We start from the raw sequence: 24,770 nt of genomic DNA on the forward strand, positions 1-24,770 counted from the left end.
TGGGTCTAGAAGCTAAAATAGTCAGCGGTCTGTCTGCAAACTCAAGGGATACAGTCTGCAGGGGGGATTATTTTAATTAGTCTTTGTCCAGTTTTTTAGCCCAACACAGGAAGACAAAAATGCTACTTACATAAATGCCTTACAGGCTTTAATGTTTAGAATTTTTTAAACATACAGTTTATTTTGCTATTTGTTTGCCTTCTGTGAGCCCTTAATTGCACTTAATTGCTTGGAAGTGGATATGGCTTTTGTCAGCTTTCAGTTACCTTCTAAAAAGATCAAAAATATCATATATGTTTTTATAATATATTGCACCAATGCTGCGTCTAGGTCTGAGGGTACATTCTGAAAAGATGTTCAGACTTCTCAAAAATAAGATCCGCGTGTTGTCAGACTGTGTTCCACTCAGTTTTTCCTTTCTCACCATTGGCTCTATGTCCTTTTGTTAGGCTGCTGAGATGGCACTCCGTTTGAGTGGAATCAATCGCTGGTGTGTCAGTGGCACTCCTGTGCAGCGGGGATTAGAAGGTGAGATTTTATGTGGCAGTGTAATCTCTGGGCTTTCCTTATGCTGATAACTAGGTGGGGCTTTGAAGCAGTTAAAATGTCTGCTAGTTTTGTTCTGAATCCACTAGGTACTCTAACTTTGTAAGCCATAAACTTTAAGCATGATAATAAAGCCATCAATACATGTGTCAATATACAAATCGAAGAGTTGAAATCTTTTTATCTCCCTGAGTTAGACAAATACTTTGGGGAGCAGAGAAGCTGTGTGTCTAATAGCTGACTCAAGTGTGTTCTTCAGTTTTCACTTAGTGGAGTGGATAAATATTAACCCTTCTTTACAGCAGATAGTCTTCTCTGGTTACAGAATCCTGTGAACTGTCAAATACAGCAAGCAAAGCTGTATTTGCTTTTTGCATAGCTCTGTATGAACTTCTGTGGGCATCCACTGCTATGAATATAAATTCTAAAAATCGTGCTAAAGCTTATGAAACTCTCTCCAGTCCTTATGTAAGGACTTAATGAATTGAGATGTGTGGAGTAGGTAGCTGTATGTTAGCAGGTGACATTTATCTTGTCTTTTTTTTGTGTGGTACTCAGTTTCTGTAGACAGGCTTCAGACAGAGATAGAATAAAAGAAAGGGAGCTGACTAACTGCTTTGTCTCCCTGTGTTCTCTGATGGATTTTGGAATATATGGTACGCACTGGGCAATGTGTTTAAAAGTGGATAAATCAGTCTAAGCATTTGTAGACTGTTGTTTGGATACTAAGCTGTAAAAATCAATATTTCAGATTAATTCATAATGGAATTTTGAATTAAATTTATAAATACATGTAATAGTTGCGAGAATACAGCGTTAATAAAGCAAAGCTGCAGAAAGAAATGATTGATTTTAGTGTCGTGATGAACTCCTTCAAGGTTCTGTGTGTGATAGTGTTGATTTAATACATATCTGAAATACCATACAGTTCATAATACATGTTGACAGACTCTAAGGCAGCTCCCATCACTTCAGGGATGAAAACTGCTGACTCATTTCAATCTGTGCCACTGCTGCTGTAATGCAGTGGGATAGGAGTTCTGGATAAACAGTTGCTTCTTGCACAGAAATGATTCCCAGGATTTTTCTTCTTCTGATCTATGATGTATTTGGTGAATGTCTTGATGCTTTCAGCTGAATACTGAATTATGATAAAGCTAACAGAATAAGGAATGTAGCCACCAGATTTTCAAGAACTAGAAGATATCATCACATATCTCTGTTTCTGCAGTATCCCCATGCAGCATTTAAATGTGTGCTTCTGTATTTTTCCAGTAAGATTAAGACAGACGTTTAAAGTCAGTATGTCCTTAAATTTCATTCCAAAAAGTGGCGAGTTTCTGAATTAGGCAGAATTAGCAAGATGTATTCTCTCAATAAGCAAGAAAACAATTTAAGTGTCTTTTCTTAATTTCTTATGCATTAGTAGATAAGTGAAAATTCTTCTGAATCACAGCCCCTTCTAGGATTGTGGGCAGCAGACAGTTGGTGCACAGCAGGCTCTGAAGTAATGATGCTGAGCAATATTGGTTTAGAAAAACCTGGCAAACCCAGTTAACCATATGCAATCATGTAATTTCTGCCTCTTATCTCTGCTCTGAATAGGCTTAAATTCTTTGCTTTCTTCTGCTAAGCTTGAAATTAGGAAAGTGTCTCACAAACAGCTAAATTCTCTCAAGTTGTGTGGAAATCAAAAATGAGCTAAAGGAGAGAACTCCCACTTTCTACCACCCATTCCCTTGCCTCAAATTAAATATTTTGCTGAGGGAATGACTGGAAAACAAATGCAAAAGATAAAGGCCAGAATGGAGATGGTTTATGCTTCATAGGCTTTGCATGACAGTTAAATTTTTTTGGGACGTATTGCAAAGTATTAAAACACAAACACTTTCTCTTCTTGGCAGATTTGTATGGATTAGTCCTTTTCCTTGGAGTTGATCCTTACTGGGTCAAACACTGGTGGGACCAGCTACTATATCGACCTTATTGTAGGAAAAATCCCCGGCCTCTCTACAGTCTGATTGCGAAAATCATGTGGAGATCAGCAAAGAAGGATGTGCTTGACCAAGTAAATCAAAGTTTTGAGCTTTAGAATTCCTGAACTTCATTTATCAATAGTTTTATTTGCAAATTACTTACTTTCTATTTTTAATTTCAGATTCAAATCCCCCCTCAGACAGAAAATATACACTGGCTTCACTTCTCTCCTGTGGAGAGACACTTCTATCATCGCCAGCACGAGGTGTGCTGCCAGGATGCATTGGCAAAACTCAGGAAGATTTCAGACTGGACTCTTAAGCTTAGCAGCCTAGATAGAAGGACTGTGACTTCTATTCTATACCCTTTGCTACGGCTCAGGCAGGCCTGCTGTCACCCACAAGCTGTTCGGGGAGAGTTCTTGCCACTACAGAAAAGGTGAATTTCTGTCATTTCTTAAATGGGTTACTTTATCCAAAGCAAAACTCTGATTGTCTCCAGCAGTGCAAGTTCTTGTACAGTCCTCAAATAAGCCTAATTTAAGCTTCTTTAGTTAAATGTGTGACTATGCACACCAGGGTAATATGACCTCAGAAGCTGAACAAGCACAGTGGGTTCATTAGTGTAATTCTTGTGTTAAAGAACATAGTACTGAAGGCAATTGATTCTCCAGTGGCATTCTAGCCTTACTTTGTCTAGAGTGTTGCAGGTAACAGAGTGAATGTGAAACAAACCAGATTATTTTCTTTGTTTTAAGATAAGTCCTCTGCTTTTTTTTTTGTCTCGTACAAAGCTCACATTCATGAATGAGAACAATGAAAGAATTGAATCAACAGAATGGAATAATTCTTTATTTCAAATAAAATGTTAATGTGAGGTTGCAGAATTTATAAATATATATACAAACTTGAAAGCTGTACAAATGCTCTTTTATTTGCATGCTTTCAAGATCATCTTCCCCCATAAATGCTCTGCAAGTACCAGTTTGGTCTTAAACCAAAAAAACCCATATTGCCAGTCCTATTATAAAAAAAGGTAGCTGCTACCTTTTCAGTCAGTTAGAAGGAGTTTGTGAAAGAGCAGACTGTTTCAATTTCAGCCTCTGAGTGGTGTCTGTGTTTCTTTCTTAAGCTACAGGTAGGGAAGAACTTCAATTTTTAGTGCTGCCAGTGTTACTGCTACTGTTTCCTATTCCATCCTTTCTATTCAGTCACTTTCAATCCTTGTTAGAAGTTTTGTGTCCTACTCCTTGCTCTTTGTTATACAGGGCACCTGCAGTGCCTAAGCAGCAGAAGCTGACTTTGCACCTACTTGAGCAGAGACCAATAGTTAGCCACTGTGCTGTAGCACATACTGTGGCGGTCTGCTAATGTGGAAGCAAGGACTCAGACATAGGAGAAATCAATATTCCTACCCATCATACAAGATTATTTGCATTAAAATGAACCAATGTAGTATAAATGAAATACATGTAAACTGAGCAGAGTATGGTGGGAACAGCTTCGTACTGTGTTGATTTTGGTTGGAATGGTTGCACAGTGAGAGCTGCATAGTAACTGATGGAAAAGCCAGTAATGAAAATTAAATCTTTCTAAAAATCACGTGTACAAAGAAAAATCAATTCCCTGCACTGTTTACATACCTTTTTTTTGTGACCCAAACTTGACTGCAGCAGTGGACATTCCCAGAATAGAGAGAAGATTTGGTTCCTGTCTTTGGTTATATGTAGGAGAATAATGAAGAAATTCTCTGCTAGGACCTTTGATGAATAAGGGAAATTTCCTGAAATAAGAAAGTTGATGCTGGAGCATATAGATGAGAGACAGGGGCCTGGATTAAAAACCTGAATTTGAGCATACTCTGTTCTATGATAGAGGACCTTTTTCTCCCACCTGTGTAGTGAAGGCAGTAAATGAGATCTACTCAGAAAAAAAAAAGCTCTCAAAAGAGATTTTTCTAGGGTTTCCTAATTAACTTGAGTAAAAACCCCTTCTGTTTGCCTTAGTTGGTAGTCTCAGGCTGTGTATCTAATTGCATATTTTATATGTACATCCTTCTGCTGTAGCAATTTTTCTTGGAACTGCGGATGGTTTAGAAAATAAAAGGTAGCAATGGTGGAAGTATCAGCATATGTTAAGTGTGTTTATCGTTTTGTTTCCTTTGTAGAATTCAGTAATTATGAATAGTGGTTATATTGATTTAAAGCTGATTCTGGTGTAACACTGTATTATAAAACCAAGAATCAGTTTCTGCAACTGGAACAATGTTCCAAGGAAGGTAAAATAAAGGCCTAGGGAAGGGCATCCTTCCAGCATAATTTGAGCCCAGTCTGTGCAAGAGTTCAGTACTCTGTTCTACAGTGCTGAACACCAAATAGTAAATGCTTCTCCTGAAGGTGAATGAGGCTGAGGAGCAGGATGCCAGTGGAGGGGAGTGGTCTCTGGTCTAACAGCAGCAATTGGTATTAGAAGCAGCCTCAGCTGTTGTAGGCTGTTGCTATTGTTTACTCTCCTGTCTCTTCATATCAGTCCTCTGATTCTTTAACCTGTGGCTTTACTCCAAGGTACCCTTCAAGCTTCCTTCTTGCATCCTCCTCATTTCTGTTCCTGCTTCTGTCTTTTCATTTCTGGTATTTTTATGTGAAGCCAATTCTCTTCTGGTAAAATTCCTCTCATAATTTGCAGATATGACAAATCTAGAGGGATTTGTCAAGGATTGTAGAAAAGGAAGTTTGGAATGATTTTTGCTAGTCTTCTCTGTTTTCATTTCACACATTTTCTTCTTTACATTGACACTTCATGTGTTTTTTTGTTTAGATTGGTGGCAGAGGGTAGAAGTGTAGTCTGTCATAGCTGTTTTCATCTGAACAGCTTTTGACAAAATGAGGTCTATGTTGCTTGTTTGCAGTTCACCACTAACAGAAGGAGAACAATATTTTGCCCCATGAAGGATTATTTTACCAAGTTCAAATTTTCTTCTTGCTCCTTATTCCTTGATGTTCCAGGACATGGCAACCTCTGGACACACTCAAGTTGGGGTAAAGCTCTAGCAGGAAGAAAATCTGACAGCTAGAGGTTTTTTAAAAAGTAAAGAAATCTCAAAAAAAATATACGTTGGATGCGTGTAATGATCTGCTATGCTGCTCAGCATGAGTTTTCTAGTACTGTGATTTTATTTCAAATTCAAGCCATTTGGTCTCCTTTTCAGCACCATGACCATGGAGGAACTGTTGGCCTCTCTGCAAAAGAAGTGTCGAACAGAGTGTGAAGAAGCTCACCGACAGTTGGTGTGTGCTCTCAATGGCTTAGCTGGTATCCATATCATTAAAGGTAAGACCAAAGGGCTGTAGCATATTCTTTATTCCTTTCAGTACAGGAGTAAAGGATATGCTCCATCTCTGGGTACTGAGAGGTTAAAAGAAGTCATACTTGTGTAATTGTACTTAACCTGCTTTTGTTTTATCAGCACTGCTTTCTGGGCTTCTCTTGTGCCCCAGCCATGCAAACTGCTGTGCTGACTGCTAAGATTCCTTTTGCTGCTCCTGCTAGACAGCTCTGTCAATGTCGATGTTGTCTAAATTACAAGGCAAAAAAAACTTTGAATGAGAATCAAAAATAATTATATGAATCTTGAGTGTGCCACAAAATAAAAATAAATTAAAATTACTCCATTATGAATGTGTAAAAATGCCACTTTTCCAAGTTTTTCTAAAGTTGACATGCTGTTTGAATTTTTCCAGCTCATGTCAAAGTCTTCCTTCAAAGAGAACAGGCAAACTGCCTTTTCTCTTACTTGCTTCTTAGAAGGACTATATTCAGGTTCTTTAATCTGTAGTTAGTGGGTTTGAAATATTTTGTTACAATTGCAGCATGGAGATAAGTGCTTCTGATACAGTTAAGTGCTTAAAAAGAGTTACATACAGATATAATGCTTCTAAAATGCACTAGTAGCAAAAATCATTTTTGGCCTATTTTGAAAACCAGATTGATAAAAGTTTCGTCTGATGAGAAACAAAAGCAGGACAAAAGAGGCAGAGTTCTGGTCTGTAACTCCTCCCCCAGTATTACCCTTACACTCAGTCTTCTTTATCAGGAAGGGGGGAAGCACACCTTACATAAAAGTGAGGCCATGAATTTAATCTTAGTATAATTGAAAATTTACATTATTAGTCCAAATTTATTGCTACAGGCAAAGAAAAGAGTAACAATCACACTTACTTGTTTCTACTTGTCCTGCTTTTCTGCTAACCTTTCTACTTAGGCTCATCTGGACCCTGAGTCAATGGTTTGGTAGATGTGGTGGCAGTGCAATTGCCAGTTGTCACTGCCTTCATCAGTAGGAATAAGATGTTTGTTTTGATGGTTTCTTCCTCACCCAAGAGTCCAGTGAGGGTCATTTTTATGTTTGCTAGCATGTTTGCATCTTTCTCTTTCTTCATTGGTCTGCAGCTCCATGAAAACGCTGAATTTAGTGGACATGATGCCTTTTATGAATGTTACATACTCTTTCTTTGTTCTCTTTGTTGCCCCTAAAACCAGTTTTGTCCAGCTCTAAGTCTGCATTTCTTTGACTGTGGGTGAGTTGTTTATAGCCATGGCTTTCTTATTCACTGCCAAGCCTGTGCACCATCTCTTAGCATCCCATGGCTGTACTCTACACTGCATCCTCTATCTTTACTTGTCAATAGCCTCTGCTATTGTTACTAGGCCTGTATTTCCCTACACTACATCATTGTGGTAGTTGTAAATATCTCATTCTACATGGAATAGCTGCTTGTTACTGCTGTCTTTTTAAAGCTGTGTTTGTACCACACAAAGATAAACGAAAGTTTAAAAATGTACTAAAAATTAGCCATAGACACCTAGTGAATTACAGAAATTGCTATCACAGCTAAGCCAAGTAAAAGGTTCAGGAAGGTCAAGAAAAATTCAAGGGAGGCCTGACAAGCTTCAAACTAGCAAATTCAGCACACAGCTTTTGGCCGTTTCTGGTAATTGCAGTCCTATATGGCGGGACTACACCCTTACAAATGCAACTCTTTCAATGTAGGAAGCAGCAAATCTTGTTGACATAGAACTGTTACACTTCCATATACATAGGATGATGGTTTTTGTTTTACTCTCTTATCTGTCTTTATGCATTTCTTTTCTCTATGCTTCTCCATGTTTTAAGAGTCTCTAAGAGTATTACTGGCTAAGTAAATTTCCATCAGTTGAGAAAAGCAAATTAAGATGGATTTATTTTTTCACTGCTTTTCCATATACAACTTCAATTTTGTATTTCTTTTTAATTGATATAAGCTATTTTCTGAGGAGTGATTGTGATGCTGGCAGCTTACATCAGTTGTTATGCTTCCTGCATGTACCTAATCATTTCTGCATTTCTAAAGTACGACACAATGTTCATGGTTTTCACTGGGAGAGTGAATAGTGCATTTGCAGTGCAAATTTAGCAATGCATCACTGCAGTGAGTTGTAGATGATTTTTTTAAGTGCAATATGAGAGATTTTTTTTTCTGATTTATGCAACCATGAATACATATTTTAAGATTAAGAGGTTTACAGATCTAACAGTCACAAAAGATATTTAATTTGAAAACCGTATAAGTCTTTGTATAATATCCTATTCTGTCTTTTACCAATTTTTGGGGGGGAGGAATGACTAGGAAAGAATTGCTTGAAGACAGGCACTTAATATAGAGACTCTCTGAGAACATCTTGGTATGTTACAAGTAATGTAAAACTTGTAAGGTTATAGCTGTTTGTATATTTAAAAACCAACACAATGTGTCTGTGTTTTTGCTACTCTTTTTTAATTCAGGAGAATATGCATTGGCTGCGGAGCTATACAGAGAAGTACTAAGATCATCTGAAGAGCACAAAGAAAAGCTCAAAACAGATTCCTTGCAAGTGAGTGAGCATTGAAATGTAAAGAAACGTAGTTAAGAACTGGAATACTTTAGAATACTTTAATTTAACAGGTCAGTCTTTTCTTCATCCCAATGGTATGCTGAAGTACTGTTTCAGCCTGCTGTAATGATAACAATTTTTGATCACAATCTTTAGATAGGAATCTGTCTGATGACCTTCATGTTTCCTTTTTTTTGACCAAAAAAAAAAGCTACTGTGTTTGTAAAAACCTGCTTGTGAGTTTTCTTGATGTCCCTGAAGCAGTGTATGATCTCCACCTGCTGTTCTGCAGTACAGTTAACAAGCTGAATTCCTAGTCTGGTGCATGTGACTGTGACTGCTCACATTAAGTGTTGTATTGCATCCTGCAATTACGGAATGCAGGGTTTGCACTGAGAGCGATACTAATGTGCCAAATGATAGAGAATAATAAAATATTTGCACTGCAGAAGATAAGAGGGCATTAAAACATGGAAAAGAATTGAAGTTCCTTTTCTCTTTGGGCATTTGACTTTTGAATGTATTAGCCTTTTGAATACTATTTAAAAATATGAATATATTTTCCTGGTAGAAAAGTCATGGTTCTCTAATATTTATAATTCTTCAAGAGCTACCAAAATTTTCTTCAGCATAATTAGAGATTTAAAATGTTAGTGACACATAGATAAGTGATCAGTTGTCTGTTTCTTTACTTGCTTCTGTGAACGAATTATTGTTTGATTGTGTTGCATGTGGTCACCTGATGCCTCTGTTGTGCTTCTTTGATTTTTCCTTTGTGACTTCCTGGTGGCTTTTTTTGGGCTAGCATAGAGGTGTTAGCCTAAACTTTTTAAGCTGTGCATAGGTTGTTAATTAAATTGTTCTACTGGATTGTAGAATCCAATTAAGTTTTTTTTTTCCCCTTGAAATATATGCTGACTAATGTTGCCTTAGTGTAATAAAATTTTACTTCTGTTAAGTCTTCTTAGTTGTGTAGGATTAGCTCTTTGGGATAATGGCAAATCACTGCTGGCCAGTCCTCTTGAGTGACTGAAATAGTAATAGGGCACAGGTGAAGAGAATCCAGGATGTGAGAAGGGCATAAGTTTAGGATAATGGAGGCTATTACTATGAGTTTGTGAGAGCTGTGCAGGAAGCATAATATTATTGGTCTGGTTTGAGAGGCAAAGGGTGAAGCCAGAGAAGAGGAGCAGAGTTTCCTTATATTAATAATCAAATTTATTTTCGCTAAAAGTGTACCAACAGGTTATGTGTTTTTCAATATCTTTTATTTCAGAGAAATGAAAAATATGAAAAATTATTATAGCTCTTGGTATATGGTCTTTTCCTTGCAGTTTATTTTGCTTTAGATAGGCTAAATGAATACTCAGAATATTCCAAAAGACACCAAAGAAAGTGCCCTGAGATAGTTTGTTTTTCATAATAGTCAAGGGCTGTTTTAATTAGGAGGGTGAGTATGGCATAGGATCTGATGACTTGGTATCACACTTGCCTGCGGATTTGCTTTTGAGATGTTAAAGAAAGTCTTTTTAATATTTAATTTCTTATCTCAGTAAAATGTGGAAAGGAATATTTTCTTTATAAGATGCTTTCAGATTAGCAGAGAAAGACAAAACTGATTTTAAATTCGTGCTAATTTCTTGCTGTAAGCTTTCATTGCTCTTCAGGTCTTTCCTGTCACGGATGTTCCAATGGATTTTTTTCATGATTGCTCTTGACTTTGTGTATATTTAGAGACTTCATTCTACACATAATTTGATGGAATTGTTGGCAAAGCACCCAGGAATTCCCCCGACTTTGCGTGATAGCCGACTTGCAGAAGAGGTAAACATCTTTTGTTTTTACATAAATATGTAGAGCACGTTTTTATTTTTTGTCCCCTCAGCATTTTCTCTAACAAAAGAAACAACAATTCTTTTCATTTCAAAAGAAGTAGCTTTTGAGTTAACTACATACATAAGCCTTTCTTGTTATTTTATGAGTAAGTTTTATATTATGATTATATTTTATGAGTGAGTTCAATTGTCCTGTTCTCAGACTGTTCTGGGATCTCTTTATTGTTTGCTTATTCAACACAGATAAATAGAAATACTGAGTTATATTCCAGTTCCCTTTTGTAATACATTGTATTCCTATTGTGTTGTTTTGGCTTACCCAAAAGCAAAGTTGCATAGTTAACATCTTTATAGTGATTTGTCTTCTCACATGTTTTTTGTGGCTTACTAATAAATGCTGGATTCTAAAGGAAAAAAAAATATTGCTAAATATTGCTTACAAATGAAGACGGGTAGCACATAGATAGGTAACCACTTGGAAGCACTATGGTAGTTGGGCAGTTTTTATGTTTGCAGCATTCCTCACAGATATGATTTGTGCATAGTTTAAGCTCCTGTTTCCATACAGGCAGAACAACTCCGACAGCATTATATGAGTAAATCCAACGCAGAAGTTGCAGAAGCCCATCAGGCCTTACAGCCAGTTCTTCAAACCATTCGGGAACTTCAGAGAAAGGCAGGTATCTCTTAACTGTTTTGTCTCTGACTTTTGGCTTTTTTAAAGATTTTTTTTCATCTTTTTGTCCATAACTCTAGCTGTTTATCTTCTTTCACCCATTAAAATTACAAGGTCACTTCAATGTTGCTTTATTAATTTCACAGGGAACTTTGCTTTCTCTGATTAAATGATCTCTATCTCCTTTTGAGAGAGAGAGAAGGAAGAAACTTTGAGATCACAGTATCTCTGTGTGACTGTTCTGTATAGATAGCCTTGATGAATCTGATTCTACTGAAGGAATATAAAGGTGGGGAGAATGTAGACAGTTTCTTAGTCATGTTTTTGAATGTCATCAGAAGACAGGATATTTTTAAATCACACTCTCATCCTCCACTTTTCATGGAATTAGCCAATCTGTGTTTGACTGTGGCCTAAAGATCAGTATATGCCTCTGTTGCAATGAGTAGATTGGTTTTCTCTTGAAAGTTCAAGGATAAATTTCTTGTTTCTCATACAGATACATTCAGGTTCTCCTTGGTGGTTGGATGTCATCCAGACAGCAATACAGTATGCCATTGATGAGGAGCTTGTTCAACGTGTGCAAAATGAAATTACCTGCAACTACAAACAGGAGACAAGTAAACTCTCTATGGCAGAGAAGTAAGAGAATAACTGAATTAGGCTGTTAAATACAGATAAATCTACTCAGGTCTTCTTACTAGTTTGTGCTAGCTGTTGCAATTAGATAGCAGACATTTTTGCTTCAGAGCATCTGGACTGCAATAATGTTTCAAAACCAGTCCCTGAAAAAAGCACAACTAGATAGAAGACTTGGAAAGAAAAGCAGAAAAATTACTGTTTTCTCTTAGATAAACATTCTTTGAAATGTTCTTCTGCATTATCTACTGTGGTTTCATAGTCTTCTATACTCATGAAACTGCTGAGTAAGAAGACTTCAAAGTTTATTACATGAAAATTGAGTAACCTGTAAAAGAAATTGGTTTGCTTAAATGGAAAGTAGACAGACAATATCAGAAAATCCTTGTGTAACACTGTAAAATAGCATCACTCTTTTTCTAAGCAAAGAATTTGAAGTTGGTTTCATGTTCAAGACAACAGTATACCATTTCTTTTTGGGTTCAGTTACAGAGTAATGAATTCAGAAGGGGCATTCAGAGGTTGCTTAAATCAACCCCCATCTTAAGATCCAGACCCATGCTTGTTCAATCCAGTAAAGCTGCACGGGGATTTGACCTGTTAAGTATCTCCAATGAGGGAGATTCAATAGTCTGTGTGAAGCCTGTTCCAATGTTTGGCCCACTTGGTGGAAAAAAAAAGACATTAAAATTATTTTACCTAGTTAATATTTCCTGTGTTGCATCACGTGTATGTTGTCTCTTGTTCTTTTGCCAGGTGCCTTTGACAAAAGTTTGACTCAGTCTTCTCTGTATGTTCCTGTTAGATATAGAAAGCAAAAAGGTCTCTCCTTAATTTTAGGATTGAATAGACCCTTTTCTCCTAAGCTTTATTCAGAATGTACCCCTCTTGTACATTCTGGATAAAGCTCTGTAAGTTCATCACAGAAAAGGGAGACATAGGAAGGACAGTGCTCTGGTGGTTTAACTTCCGGCAATTTTCTCAGATACATGAACTTACGCTTTTAAATACAATCTTTCTGAATCATGTTTTAGTCAAATACATTTTTATTATATTTATGAAATATATAAATATATGTATATACATCCGTGTACAAATTTATAAAATGTGTGTATAAATTTAAATACTTAAGATACACATATTTTAATTCCATGTGTAAAGATGTATCCTCCACTCTGACTTTTCTGCCATCGATTCCAAAAGGTTGAAATTTCTTCTTGATGGAAGTAAATATATCTTTTATTTTCAGTACTTAACATAATTCTATTGAATAATCTAAATAAAGACACAAAACTTAACCTCTTTTTTCTTCAGCACAAGAGGCAATGGGCACAAACTGAAACACTAGATGTTCCCTCTGAACATCAGGGAATGCTTTTTTACTGTGAGGGTGACTGAGCACTGGAACAGGTAGCCCAGAGACATTGCAGGGTCTCCATCCTTGGAATACTCAAAAGTTGTCTGGGCATGGTCTTGGGCAACCAGCTGTAGGTGACCCTGCTTGAGGAGAGCATTTGAGCAAGACAACACCCTGAGGCCCCTTCCAACCTCAGCCAGTCTGTGAGTCTGGATATGAATGCCTCATGGTTCTTTGAGAATGATAGCATCACATTCTGGTCGAAATAAATATGAGGAAAGGATTGTTTGCATGTTCATGCAAAACTTCTATGCCTATCCATCCATCTGTATTGTTAGCTTGTGTCACACTGGTTTTTTTTTCCTTGATTGAAATGTGGTATTTAGAAAGCATCTTCTTAAGTTGCTGCTTACAGACTGTATAACTTTGGAAAAGCTATCTGTGACTTTCTTCTATAACACAGGGATAAAACTTACTACCTTTTCAATTTATTTTAGCATATGAGATAAAACTTGAAAAACAGTGTTGTATCAAGTTCTACTGGTCAATGGTGGAAGCAACAAGTACTCTGAATTGAGTACTGGATATGATTAATCCATGGTCTAGTGAGGGAGACTTTTATAAAGCTGATATTATTTGGCAATTGATGATATTAACAGCAGACTTGTGGTTGCAATTTACATTTACTTTCAGACTACCTGGTTAGGCAAACTTTGTCTATGTTATTTTAAAATGCATATTACTGAAGTAGGTTATATTGAATGCCAAGCTTTAGTAGTGCTAAACCTGTGCTTTGCTCTCTGCACTGTACAAAATGTATGTTTTGGATCAGACTTTCCATATTGTGTAGAACCACAGTCTTGTACATCAATGTCAGATCTTGTAGGAATGATGCACTTTCTTTCAGCAAGAGACTTCTGCTCTCAGGAAAAACACAATGTGGGAAGTGCTTAACTTGTATTCGTGTTTGTGTTCATTACTGCAACATCCCTCCAATCACAAAAGACAGCTAGGCAGCTAGGTTTTAGGAGAACAGTTTACTGTTCTGTCCATTTAATAAATTTAACTTTGAAAGCTAACTTGCTGAGTGAAGTGTATTTTTGTGATGTGTGCACGTGTCTGTTGTGAATTGCACAGGTGCATTGAAAATAATTTTGTTGGCCAGCAGACACAAGTAAGACTGCATGTGCAGTGGTTTCCATTTATTAGATCTCCATTGTGGACCAGAATGTTGCAGGTTGGTGTTCACTACTGGTATTTGGCCACACGTCTCAAGTCTTGGAAAGAGTCTTTCTAAAGATACCAGGCATCAGCTCTGGGGATACACTGAAGTGATTTCTGACAGCATTGCATGTAGCAGAATAAGCATTTGCTTGTGGTAGCAACTTTGTATGTTGTCCTAGATTGCTATTTAGCTACTTCTCTTCTACTTTAAAATGCTGAGCCAAGTTTGGATTTTGTATCTTGGTGTACAGTAATTTCCTTTTTTCTTTAAATCAGGTTCCGTGACTGCAGAGGCCTTCAATACCTACTCACAACCCAACTGGATGAAGTGAAGAAGTTCCAGAAGATTGTAAGAGAAGCAGTGAAAAACTTAGAAGGGCCTCCTTCTAAGCAGGTTATTGAGGCTGCCACTATCTGCCATTTGAGACCTGTTAGACTGCCACTTAACAAGTAGGTCTTGAAAACAGAACGTATACCTTAGATATGTATTACTAAATTTTCCTTCATTTGAAATAGCATAAAGCCTTTATTATGTACTCAAGAGCTGTATGCACACAGGTATCACAGATCTATTTGTTAGAATCATAATCTTTGGTTTTATTTTTATAAAATCTTCTAGTGTCAGCTATATCAGTGTACATATGACTGTTGTTTTGTTCTTTTTTAAGAGTTTTGTGTAGTTTTTTATGTTGGAATAGGGGTTTATGGTAATGTGGTTTCTGAAATTTTGAGTGCATCTGTTTTCAATTTTCTGTGTTGCAGCTGTGTCTTTTGTAAGGCTGACGAATTGTTCACAGAATATGAGTCAAAGCTCTTTATGCATAGGTAAGTTCATAGCTTTATAAATTTCTCACTGTTAGAAAAAGTGAAAGTTGGATTGGTTTATGTTGTCTGAAATAAGTTTATGACCCAATGACAGAGACTTCTTGCTAGTGGCTTTGATAGTAGTTCTATTAGGTTTAATTTTCTATGTAAATTTCATTTGAAGACATTATGTCCAAGGAATGAATACATACCCCTTTCCCTCAAGCCACTATAATATGACCATACATCAGAAATGAAGTGGTGGCATGTTCAGAAAGCATGTGTATAAATAAAAGTATGCTAATTTAACACATACTCCTATTTGTGCAAATATTTATTTGCAATCCAGCTGCAAGTGGTATAATACCACCCTCATTCGGTGTTACAATGAGAGATCTCAGACAGGATGAAGCTGAAAGAAAGGTGACACCTGCACAGGGTGTCAGAGAGGTGTGCATAGTGGATGGTACTGAAAGACATAGATTACAGCTCTCTGCATGCTTTCTTTTGGACTTCTCTCTCTCATATCACTCACAATGTTAAAATTGGATTGAAAAGTCTTGAGGTTACTGAGAAAACATTTTAAGAAGTCTTTACCAGTGGGAGTTCTGTTGCTTCATGACTGCTGGAATCAGGAAGAATGGATTATTTTAAAATTAGCATTATTTGTCAAGGAGAGAACTGGGAAGCTGTACTGTTCTTTCGCAGTGTAATACACAGCAAATTTTGCATCCAAGTTTAACTGTAATTCTTGCTTATATAAAAAGTCAGAATTGATTTTTTTAATGAATATGACCTTAATAAATACTGAAAGATGATTTAGATTTACAAAAGCTATAGATGACTTTGGGCTGACAGAATGGCCTAAGGATTGGTACCGAGGTAGGTCACTGTGTTCAAAGCAAGCTTTTGATTAGGTAATAAAACAGCTGTTTATATTTCCTTGATTTGCATTATCCTTTAATCATATATAAGAAGGCTGAAACAGATGATGAATAAGTACAGATGGATGTGGAAGTACCAAATCAGTGCTAAGGGCTGTGCTTGGTTTGTTTTGAAGTGTTAAAGGCCAGATGGCAATATTCGAGGAGATGATAGAAGACCAAGAAGGGCTTGTCGATGACCGTCTGCCAACCACAAGCAGAGGGCTCTGGGCAACCAGTGAAACTGAGCGTGCTTTGAAAGCTCTTCTTTCCTTTGCCAAAGCTCACCGAATGGATGCTAGGGTAACTGAAGAAGGGAGCATATTCCTGGAGCTCTTTGAAGCATGGAAAAAGGAATACAAGGTACAGTAAATTACGTGGTGATCAAACAGTTGTGTGGTCCATTTAATTTATTATAAACAAATTGCAGCTGAGTATTAGCACATCTAAGTCATATTCCTGAAATTAGGCTTTGCCTACCAACCTTTTCCACAGTGCTTATTATAGGATTTGATTTTAAATGATTTATATGTGAGCTAATAGTTTTTAAAAGCTATACTGGCTACTAATCAAATTACTAAGCAATGTAATTGCATCTATTAAGATGGTATAAAGATATAATTAAATGTGTTCATCTGTTTACTTGAATCAGAATGTAACAAGACTCAGCAAATCCAACACTGGTCCATTCTGTAATTCAGGTTACCTTCAGTCTTGTGAAGAAGGAACACAGTTTTTTCATGTGCTTTTATGTTAGGAAACAAAGATGTGCCTAATATACCACTGAGAATGAAGACAGTGTTATGATTCTGTCTGTTGTGACTTGGAAATACTGATTCAGTGGTCTGTACTACTCCAATACACACTGAGCTACAAGAATGATACTCTGTGAAATAACTAATTTTTTTCATTCATCAGGGTTTTTTTTTTTGTTTGTTTTGCGAGGCATTTTGTTTCTGAATTTTTAGTTGCATTAATTATTGTAACACGAATTGTTGTAGAAGAAGTGAGCGACAGCTATTTCTAGTTGTTTATCCAGAGAGGCTGGAGAAGGGAGCAGGCAAAATGATGTCTATACTGCTTGTTTCCCATTATAATTAGTTGTTGTTATGGCTGAATGCTGTAAAGAAATATTATCTCTTCCTCCAAAAAGTTTCTCACATTTCATTTTACATTGTATGGCAGAGTCATGTAAGTGTAACTCAATTCAGTTCTGCTGTTCACTTATTTGGGGTTTTTCTACAGTTACTTCATGAGTATTGGATGGTGCTTAGGGATCACGTGTCTGCTATTGATGAGCTGGCCATGGCGACAGAGCGACTGAGAGTGCGTCACCCTGATGAGCCAAAACCAAATCCACCAGTGCTCCACATTATAGAGCCACATGAGGTAGAGTACTGGACAGGAAAGAATGGTTTCTTTTTGATGGAACCTACCTCCTACAAAAACAAAATCCACATCTGGATCTGTGTATAATGTCTAGAATGTATCTCTGTTTGCATTTCAGACAGGCTTGGTGGAGTATAGAATTTTTCTAGGTTGAGTACATAGACCATTTTGAGCTTGTAATTCTTAATGTGATATATTTTTGTTAGCCTTCTGACAGAGTAGCATGTTTCCAAGAGGCTGCTCCCCTTTCAGGAGCTGCAACTTCCTTCCTCTACAGTTGCCCAGTTTTCCAAGCTGGGCGGAAAATTAAGTTGACCCGACTCCTTACCTGTATTGATACTTTTCACAAATACCTATATAAAACAGAAATAAGGACATTAAAGAAAAATCTTTTTTTCAGTATTTTGAAATTTCTGAGCTACCCCTGACTCTGTTTATGATGATAGAGAAAATGTTGGGTTGATTTAACCTTTGGATTTTTTTTTTGCACCAACAGAAGTGTATTTTCTATAGACACATTTTGTGCTTTTTTACTGTGAGATTGAGTTAGATAAAATTGCTTCTTTCTATAAGGAAATAAATTTCATCTCTGTAGTAAAACAATTTTTTAATAGGAGCACTTTGCTTAACAAATGCCTAATAAAGTCTTAAGATTTATGCACGTATATGCAGCCATAAAAGAAACACCCATTTCTTTGGCCTTCATCCTTCAGGTACCTGCCTCTTCTGCAGTATTAAACTTCTCCACTATCAGCTGTAATTAATCTAAAAAGAAGTCAGCTTGATGTTTCTGTCTTCGTATAGGATAAATCAAATGTGGACATTTCTAAGAAATATAAAGAAAATAATTGTCTCTTACACGTTGTTTTTGGAACCAGCAGTTAATTCTGGTATATATATATACACAGTTGTAAGAAAAGAGATGATAAATTGAAGGAACTTCAAAAGAAAATTCTGAAAATTTGGGTTCTTTAGTTTAATTTTGTTCCTCTAAAGAGCTAATATTGTAAGTAAAACAATAAAAAGCAGTTTTGTGTGCATTCTGCATCTCAGCCTATTCATGATGCTGTGTTCATACTGGCTACAGGAAATGAATAGATATTCTGAATTTCACCAAAAAAAATTAATTTAGGCCTTATTGTAAAACTTAACTTTTTTTTCCCTTTTTAACACATATTTAATATTGCTTTCATAGGTAGAGCAAAATCGAGTGAAACTTCTGAATGACAAGGCAGTTGCCAAATCACAGCTTCAAAAGAAATTAGGACAACTTCTGTACCTCACTAATCTGGAAAAAGTAAGATTAATGGTTCCTTGGTCTTTACCTAAGTGATGTACTCTGTTTACCTGTGGAAGGGAAGAAACCTACCATTATTTTTATTTAAAACTTCCATCTTAAAGAAATTGTATTTTCTGTGAAGATTCATTACATTTTGAAATCCAGTGCGCTGTTCTTTGTGTTACTGTGTGCTCATAAAATTATTTATTGCTTTATATATTTTAGTTATGTGTTTAATTACATGCATATTAAACTATAAACTAGTTTTAGATGTATAAAGTTCTCATTAAAACAAACTGGGCCATGTTTAGTAGAAGCTTATAAAATCATGTATGTCTCTGCATACCTTAGTATTTTACTAAGAGCTTACCTGAAACAGAAGGGTAATCACTTCTGGAGTTAAAGTGAGCATTAAAAAAAAAAAAAAACCAAAAAAAACCCAAAAAAACCAGACAACCTCCATGTATTATACGTTATTTTAATAATAGTGTTTGAGTAAGTGCATTTATGTTAAAGTAAGCATAGTTAAGCAAAATTTAAGAGTTTTTGCAACCATGTGAAGCTGATAGAAAATATGTGGAGTTTCTTGTTTGAAACTTGTATTTTACCAGGATTTTTCAGAGCTGTTATAGAGCTGCAGATGCCATAGGAGGACTGCAGAATGAAAAGTGCTCCTTTTGCTTACCATAAGTTACATGTTTTTTAACTCCTCGAGGTGGACTTGAGTACATGGAATACATGGATATGTTTTTCATTTGCTCAGACACTGTTTTGGTTTGATGTGGTTTCTTTTAAGGGTTTCATTATTCATTTTTTCTAGAAGCTTATTTTAAATATAGAATAACAAAACACAAAGTTGTTTTTTTTTTTCTAATTTATAGTCTCAAGACAAAACTACTGGAGGAGTTAACCCAGAACCATGTCCAATCTGTGCACGTCAACTAGGAAGACAGGTAAGATACTTATTCAGCAGGTTTTACTTTTAGAACACTTGTAGCTGGAGCTGAGCCAGTTGTGTGTCAAATTGTCAAGACCTGTTTTTAAATGGACGTTGTATTGAAACAGGGAAAATGAGCTGTTTTTGTAATGTACCAACCAGCCTCTCCCCTGAAATAACATCTTTCTCAGATGCAAGCACCTCTACTTCTTTTAGCTTTTGACATCTGCTTAAGTGTTCCAAAAATGTGAGTTCATGATTGTTTTATAAATCTGAAGTTAAACTTCTGGCAGAAAGATTTATTTCCCATTTATAAGCTAACAGAAAGAGGAAGTAGGTAAACTTCTATTGTATATTATTGTACTTTATTGTAATTGTTCTTATTGGTAGTATTTTTTTCTTCTAAAGAAAAGGATATTACAAATGCAAACAGTAGCAAAATCCAACAGAATAAATACTGGCAATGTACATTTCTTTCCCTGCTGAAGTGCAGGAGTTGAAACTCAAGTGAGACTTAATCTATATCATAAAGTACAAAGCCATAGTTTAAACTTGACTTACCATACATTAGGGAAAAACATAAAAGGACTCGTTATGGTAAAACTAAATTGTCTCTTCCTTTTAGGGCAGCTATTTTAAGGAGGTTTAGCTTCTCTTTACATTATAGACATGTGTAAGCATGAACTGATGTCCTGCCATGTTTCCAAAGTCCCCTCTGTGTTCTTCTGCCAAGGTTTTTACAGAGACCAACTTTTAGTCCTGTTAACTGCCATTATTCTTTATCTCAGAGCTGGAAGAGCTCACTGAAAGGGATAATAATCTCTTAATTTTCTTTATCTTTTCTTAACAACAAGACTGTTTCTTTAGATGGTAGCAGTTTTCATGTTGCAAAGAACTTTTAAAATATTTATCATTCTGTTTCTGCACAATTGAAAAAACCTAACAAAGCCTAAAAGACCTGCTTAAAATCAGTGGTTTAGTCAATCCCTTTGCTACTTGGTCCCACGAACACTTCTAGTTATTCCTCTTGGAATGGCCTAAAGAACAGGCTAGTATAGCAAAAGATATTATTTTGAATTTAAAAACTACTGGTCTACAAATTGTTTCTCTATTATGGAAGGTGTCAGCTGACATGTAGATGCTCTAGGCTCACAAGGGGAGAACAGCTGCTGCAATGCAATCTTGTTTCACATACATTCTGTCAAAAAGAGATTAAGACACTGTATAAAATCTTTTTTCTTAAGTCCAAAGATGCTGCCTTGGACTTATCAGTAGGGAAAAATTAAAGCATTTTTTTCTATCACTTATTAAATAAAACCAGTCTAGTATGATTGCACAGATAAAGAATTGTAGAGAAGGAAAATAAAAATATTTCTGTAATTTTTAAAAAGTATGTAAATACTTAATCTGTGTTTACATATAAGGCATTAAGAATCATCTTTCATAGAAATGGAAGATTGTAATGTCTTTCCTGAAGTTCAAAACTGAGAAAATGCAAACAATGAACAATAAATTCAGAAACTTCCTTTAGATCATGAATGTCTCTATGCTGGAAAACTTTAAAATTCAGGCTTTTTAGCAGCTGGAGTGCAACAATTGTAAAATTCTTCTTTAATCTGATGAATATCATGAAAATAACATAATTTCTCTATGAAAGTATAATTTATCATATTTAGTACACTATTTTTCCTTTGCACTGGCCTCAGACTGAAGCTGTGCTGTGTTTTGGGTTTTTTGTTTCCTGCACAGTGGGCAGTGCTGACGTGTGGACACTGTTTCTGCAATGAGTGCATTGCAATCATCATCCAGCAGTACAGCGTTGGCACCCGCCGCAGCTCCATTAAATGTGCCATTTGCAGGCAGACCACATCTCATAAAGAAATATCTTATGTCTTCACTGCAGAAGCTGCAAATCAGGAGGATGATATTCCTGTAAAGGTGAGTTGTTTGTGCAGGAGCTCTGTGGCCCAAACTTTCAGCAGTGCATACTTGTTGTGTTTTGTAGCATATTGCATTTAGGCAGATAAGTGTACTATATAGTTTTATATATAGTTTGTCCTAATGACAAAACCTCTAGACACAAACATGTAGGAATTCAATCCTGATTGCACTGTTGTATCTGCATTTTTTACTAAAGGAGAGTTTTCATTGTGTTGAAGAGACAGCACCTCCATGAGTCTTTAGCAGTACTAACATACATGTAGTGCATAGGTAGATGTTTGCACTGCATGAATGTCTTGTAGAATTGTCTTGTAGAAACCAAAAACCTGTGTTTAGTGCAATTGTGGAAAAAATAGAGGATTCTGGGCTAAAATGCAAAGATAAAATACATTGATAATACTTTGATTTAGATGGTTCTGCTGTCTTTTAATAAAAGTATTATTGTGATACGACTGGATTAAAATATGGTTGTGATGCTTGTCATTATTTTAATCTGATTAGTGTAGTTAAAAATAATAACTAGTTGTGCTGACAGACTTCCATGATATCTGTGCAAGTCTCCTTGAACCTTGCACAATTTCTAGGGTTGCTACCCTGTATTGAAGACAATGCTACCACGTTCACAGTAGTTATTTCAACCTCCCTGGACAAATAGAATTCCATTGTATGAGTAGATGGTTCCTAACTCGAATTATTAAAGTAGTTTACAGTATGTGGCACCAGGGGGAGTAAATAGGCTGTATTTTTCAAGTGCTACTTCTTAGAATACAACTTCATGCAGGGCTTTTTACATACTAATTCCATATATGGTTTAGAGATATCACCCTATTTCTAACAAAATTTCAAATATGTTTCATAAATTACATTAAAAAATAACCAGAATAACCAAATTTCATAAATAAGACACTGAAAGAACATGTCATCTGCTATCCTGTGTAAAGAGTTGAAGTGTTTTCTTGAAGTATTTCTGCATCAAAAACTTTGAACAAACCAAAAATATTAATTCTGTGTGAATTTGCTTGAGCAAAGCTCATTCTTAGTTAATGAAACATTAAAAATTTACACTGTAGCTTCACTGTATTTACTATGTAAACAAGCAACATTGTTAAAAATAAAAAAATTCTACCTTATATTCCTTTAAAGGACTGTTTACAAAGAATAACAAGCTTACTATGGTTTCTATAGAATACTGAAGTTAAGATCAGTATCTTTCAGGATAGATATGAAAATTGTGTGATTTTTTCAGTGGTTGTATCTTAACCTGATCTTTCTCAATCCCTCTTAAAGTATTCACTACCTCTCTTTCTTTCTAACACTTTATTTTGCTGACATTAACCGTTTTAAGGTGATGCCTTAGATGCAAAGGACTACTGTAAATGGAAGCATTTTATACTGAGAGAGAGATTACTGGCATCTCTGCATGTTTTGGTTTTGTAAAAGCTTCCTGTGTCTGGTCAGTATTAAAGTGGGTGTTGCCAGCCTGTCATCTGAGACAGAAATTGTTTGTTAGAGGGTAGTTTTGGTTCTAATGTTTACTGTTCGATAATTCATTTGATCTAACCAATTTCTTTATAAATAGTCACCTGAATATTTAACAAAATGACGGACTCATGGTGTGGGGGTAATGAGTAGGATACCATTTTTTAAGACAGACTGAAAAACAAGAGTGTTTCTGTCAGTTTCATCTTTCCATAGAGAACAAAATTGAGATCTTTGTGTGTACTGTGAGCCAAAGTTCTAGTCACTTGGAAGTTCAATAAGTATAATATAGTTTAACATAATGAAGACAAAGGGATGAAGAACTTTATACAGTTATTTTGTTTAAAAAATAGAGCAGAAAGACTGTTACCACTTAAAGCATTGTGCTGTTCTTTTCTGCAGCACAGTTCCCCTTACTGATCTTGTACGAAGTCACCTTTGTGACACCTGAGTCACAGGAATCTGAAAGGTGGAAAAATCAACAACAGTGGCTAAAGCTGCTATCTGTTATGGCAGGGAAAAATATAACCTGTGATAAGGTCTAAAAACAGTTTCTGAGGAGAAGACAACTAGAACATATTAGCCAGGATTGTCATCACTGAATCAGAGATGAACAGTATTGGAAAAGCCATAAATGACCCTGGAATTATGTAGGAAATCCTAAAGGCTAGTCTCAGATCTCCTAACTCTAGGTGTTTATGGTTAGCAGACAGTAGCCATAGGGCTGCAAATGTGTCATCCTTTCAGACCTGCCAACATAAGCATTTCTAATTGTCCATCTGACTTTGCGAACTGTCAGATGGACAGTCAGTGTCTACCAGGTGCAGCAGTAATGACATGGAAGAAAGCTGGTTAGTTTCTATGTCTGTGACATTGCAGAGTTGGAATCACTGTGGAGGACCCTGGGTAATAAAACAGCACTGCTTACTGCAGCCTTTGGTAAAACAGTCTGCAGAAAGTCTTTCACATGTTAGCTGCCTCGTGTGTGAGTGATCAAGGAGCCCAGCACTGGTTCCCAGCTTGTGCTGAGACTGCTGACATCCTTCCCAGCCAATTCTGCACGCAGCATGACTTCAGTAAATTTGATCTGTCATTGTAGTGAGCCAACATAGTTAATTCAATGTTCAAAAGACAGGTGCAGACAGAAATAAAACAGTATTTGTCCTGCTGAATCTAGCACAGTTTGAAATGACTATGTGTGTAGTAAGAAAGTAAAGACTTCTTTAAAAAAGACATGAGGTAAAATTGCTGTTATAGAAAGTACATACTGAAGGAGATGGAAAAAGAATTGCATCTCATTGTATCCTCTCACTGACCTAAGGGGATAGGGAAGAGTACATAAATCAAAATGGACAAGATGTAAAATAAAGTATTGGATTCATTATGCATTGCAATACTTGTGAATGCAGAATAGAAAGATGTTTTCATTGCAGCTCACCATCATTCAATAATCAATTATATTTACAATTTTCATACTGTTTTAAATATAATTAACAAGCTTCATAGTACTGAACATAAGTTTGATGTTGCCAGAATGAGAAACAAAAGCAGCATAAATAGCATTCAGGTAGGTGTTTTTCTTTCCATTTTCAAAAGCTATGAAGGTAGGGAAATTTTAATATACATTTGAAAGAATCACTAAAGATTGTGCCACAAAGTTAAACTGCAGGAGGCCTAATGGGCACGTTTGGTGCCACTGCACTGTGTTTGGTGCCACTGCACTACCTGGGCCGTCTGCTTTGCCTCATGCAGAACCAGAGGGTGTGTCTGCGTGGCACTTCATTCCTCCATGCTGGTACACGCTGCTGATCCTAGTGCAGTGTTTTATGAGGGAGAGGTAAAAGTAGTTCAGTGC

At 36.2% G+C, this 24,770-nt stretch overlaps 1 protein-coding gene across 2 annotated transcripts in view; it reads left to right on the top strand.

The window, feature by feature from the left end:
• The window catches only part of SHPRH (SNF2 histone linker PHD RING helicase), a 48,009-nt gene that overhangs the window by 17,887 nt on the left and 5,352 nt on the right, over positions 1 to 24,770 (top strand). For both annotated transcript variants that reach the window (XM_030945285.1, XM_030945286.1), the window contains exons 11-25: positions 450 to 528; positions 2,451 to 2,614; positions 2,705 to 2,961; positions 5,731 to 5,852; positions 8,344 to 8,432; positions 10,167 to 10,256; positions 10,836 to 10,943; positions 11,443 to 11,585; positions 14,440 to 14,613; positions 14,926 to 14,988; positions 16,028 to 16,253; positions 17,136 to 17,279; positions 18,475 to 18,576; positions 19,440 to 19,511; positions 21,245 to 21,433. In XM_030945285.1, the coding sequence (XP_030801145.1) occupies positions 450 to 528; positions 2,451 to 2,614; positions 2,705 to 2,961; positions 5,731 to 5,852; positions 8,344 to 8,432; positions 10,167 to 10,256; positions 10,836 to 10,943; positions 11,443 to 11,585; positions 14,440 to 14,613; positions 14,926 to 14,988; positions 16,028 to 16,253; positions 17,136 to 17,279; positions 18,475 to 18,576; positions 19,440 to 19,511; positions 21,245 to 21,433 (2,022 nt within the window). The remainder of the gene's footprint in view (positions 1 to 449; positions 529 to 2,450; positions 2,615 to 2,704; positions 2,962 to 5,730; positions 5,853 to 8,343; positions 8,433 to 10,166; positions 10,257 to 10,835; positions 10,944 to 11,442; positions 11,586 to 14,439; positions 14,614 to 14,925; positions 14,989 to 16,027; positions 16,254 to 17,135; positions 17,280 to 18,474; positions 18,577 to 19,439; positions 19,512 to 21,244; positions 21,434 to 24,770) is intronic.

This window comes from Camarhynchus parvulus, chromosome 3 (genome assembly GCF_901933205.1).
Source record: "Camarhynchus parvulus chromosome 3, STF_HiC, whole genome shotgun sequence".
NCBI classification, from domain to species: domain Eukaryota; kingdom Metazoa; phylum Chordata; class Aves; order Passeriformes; family Thraupidae; genus Camarhynchus; species Camarhynchus parvulus.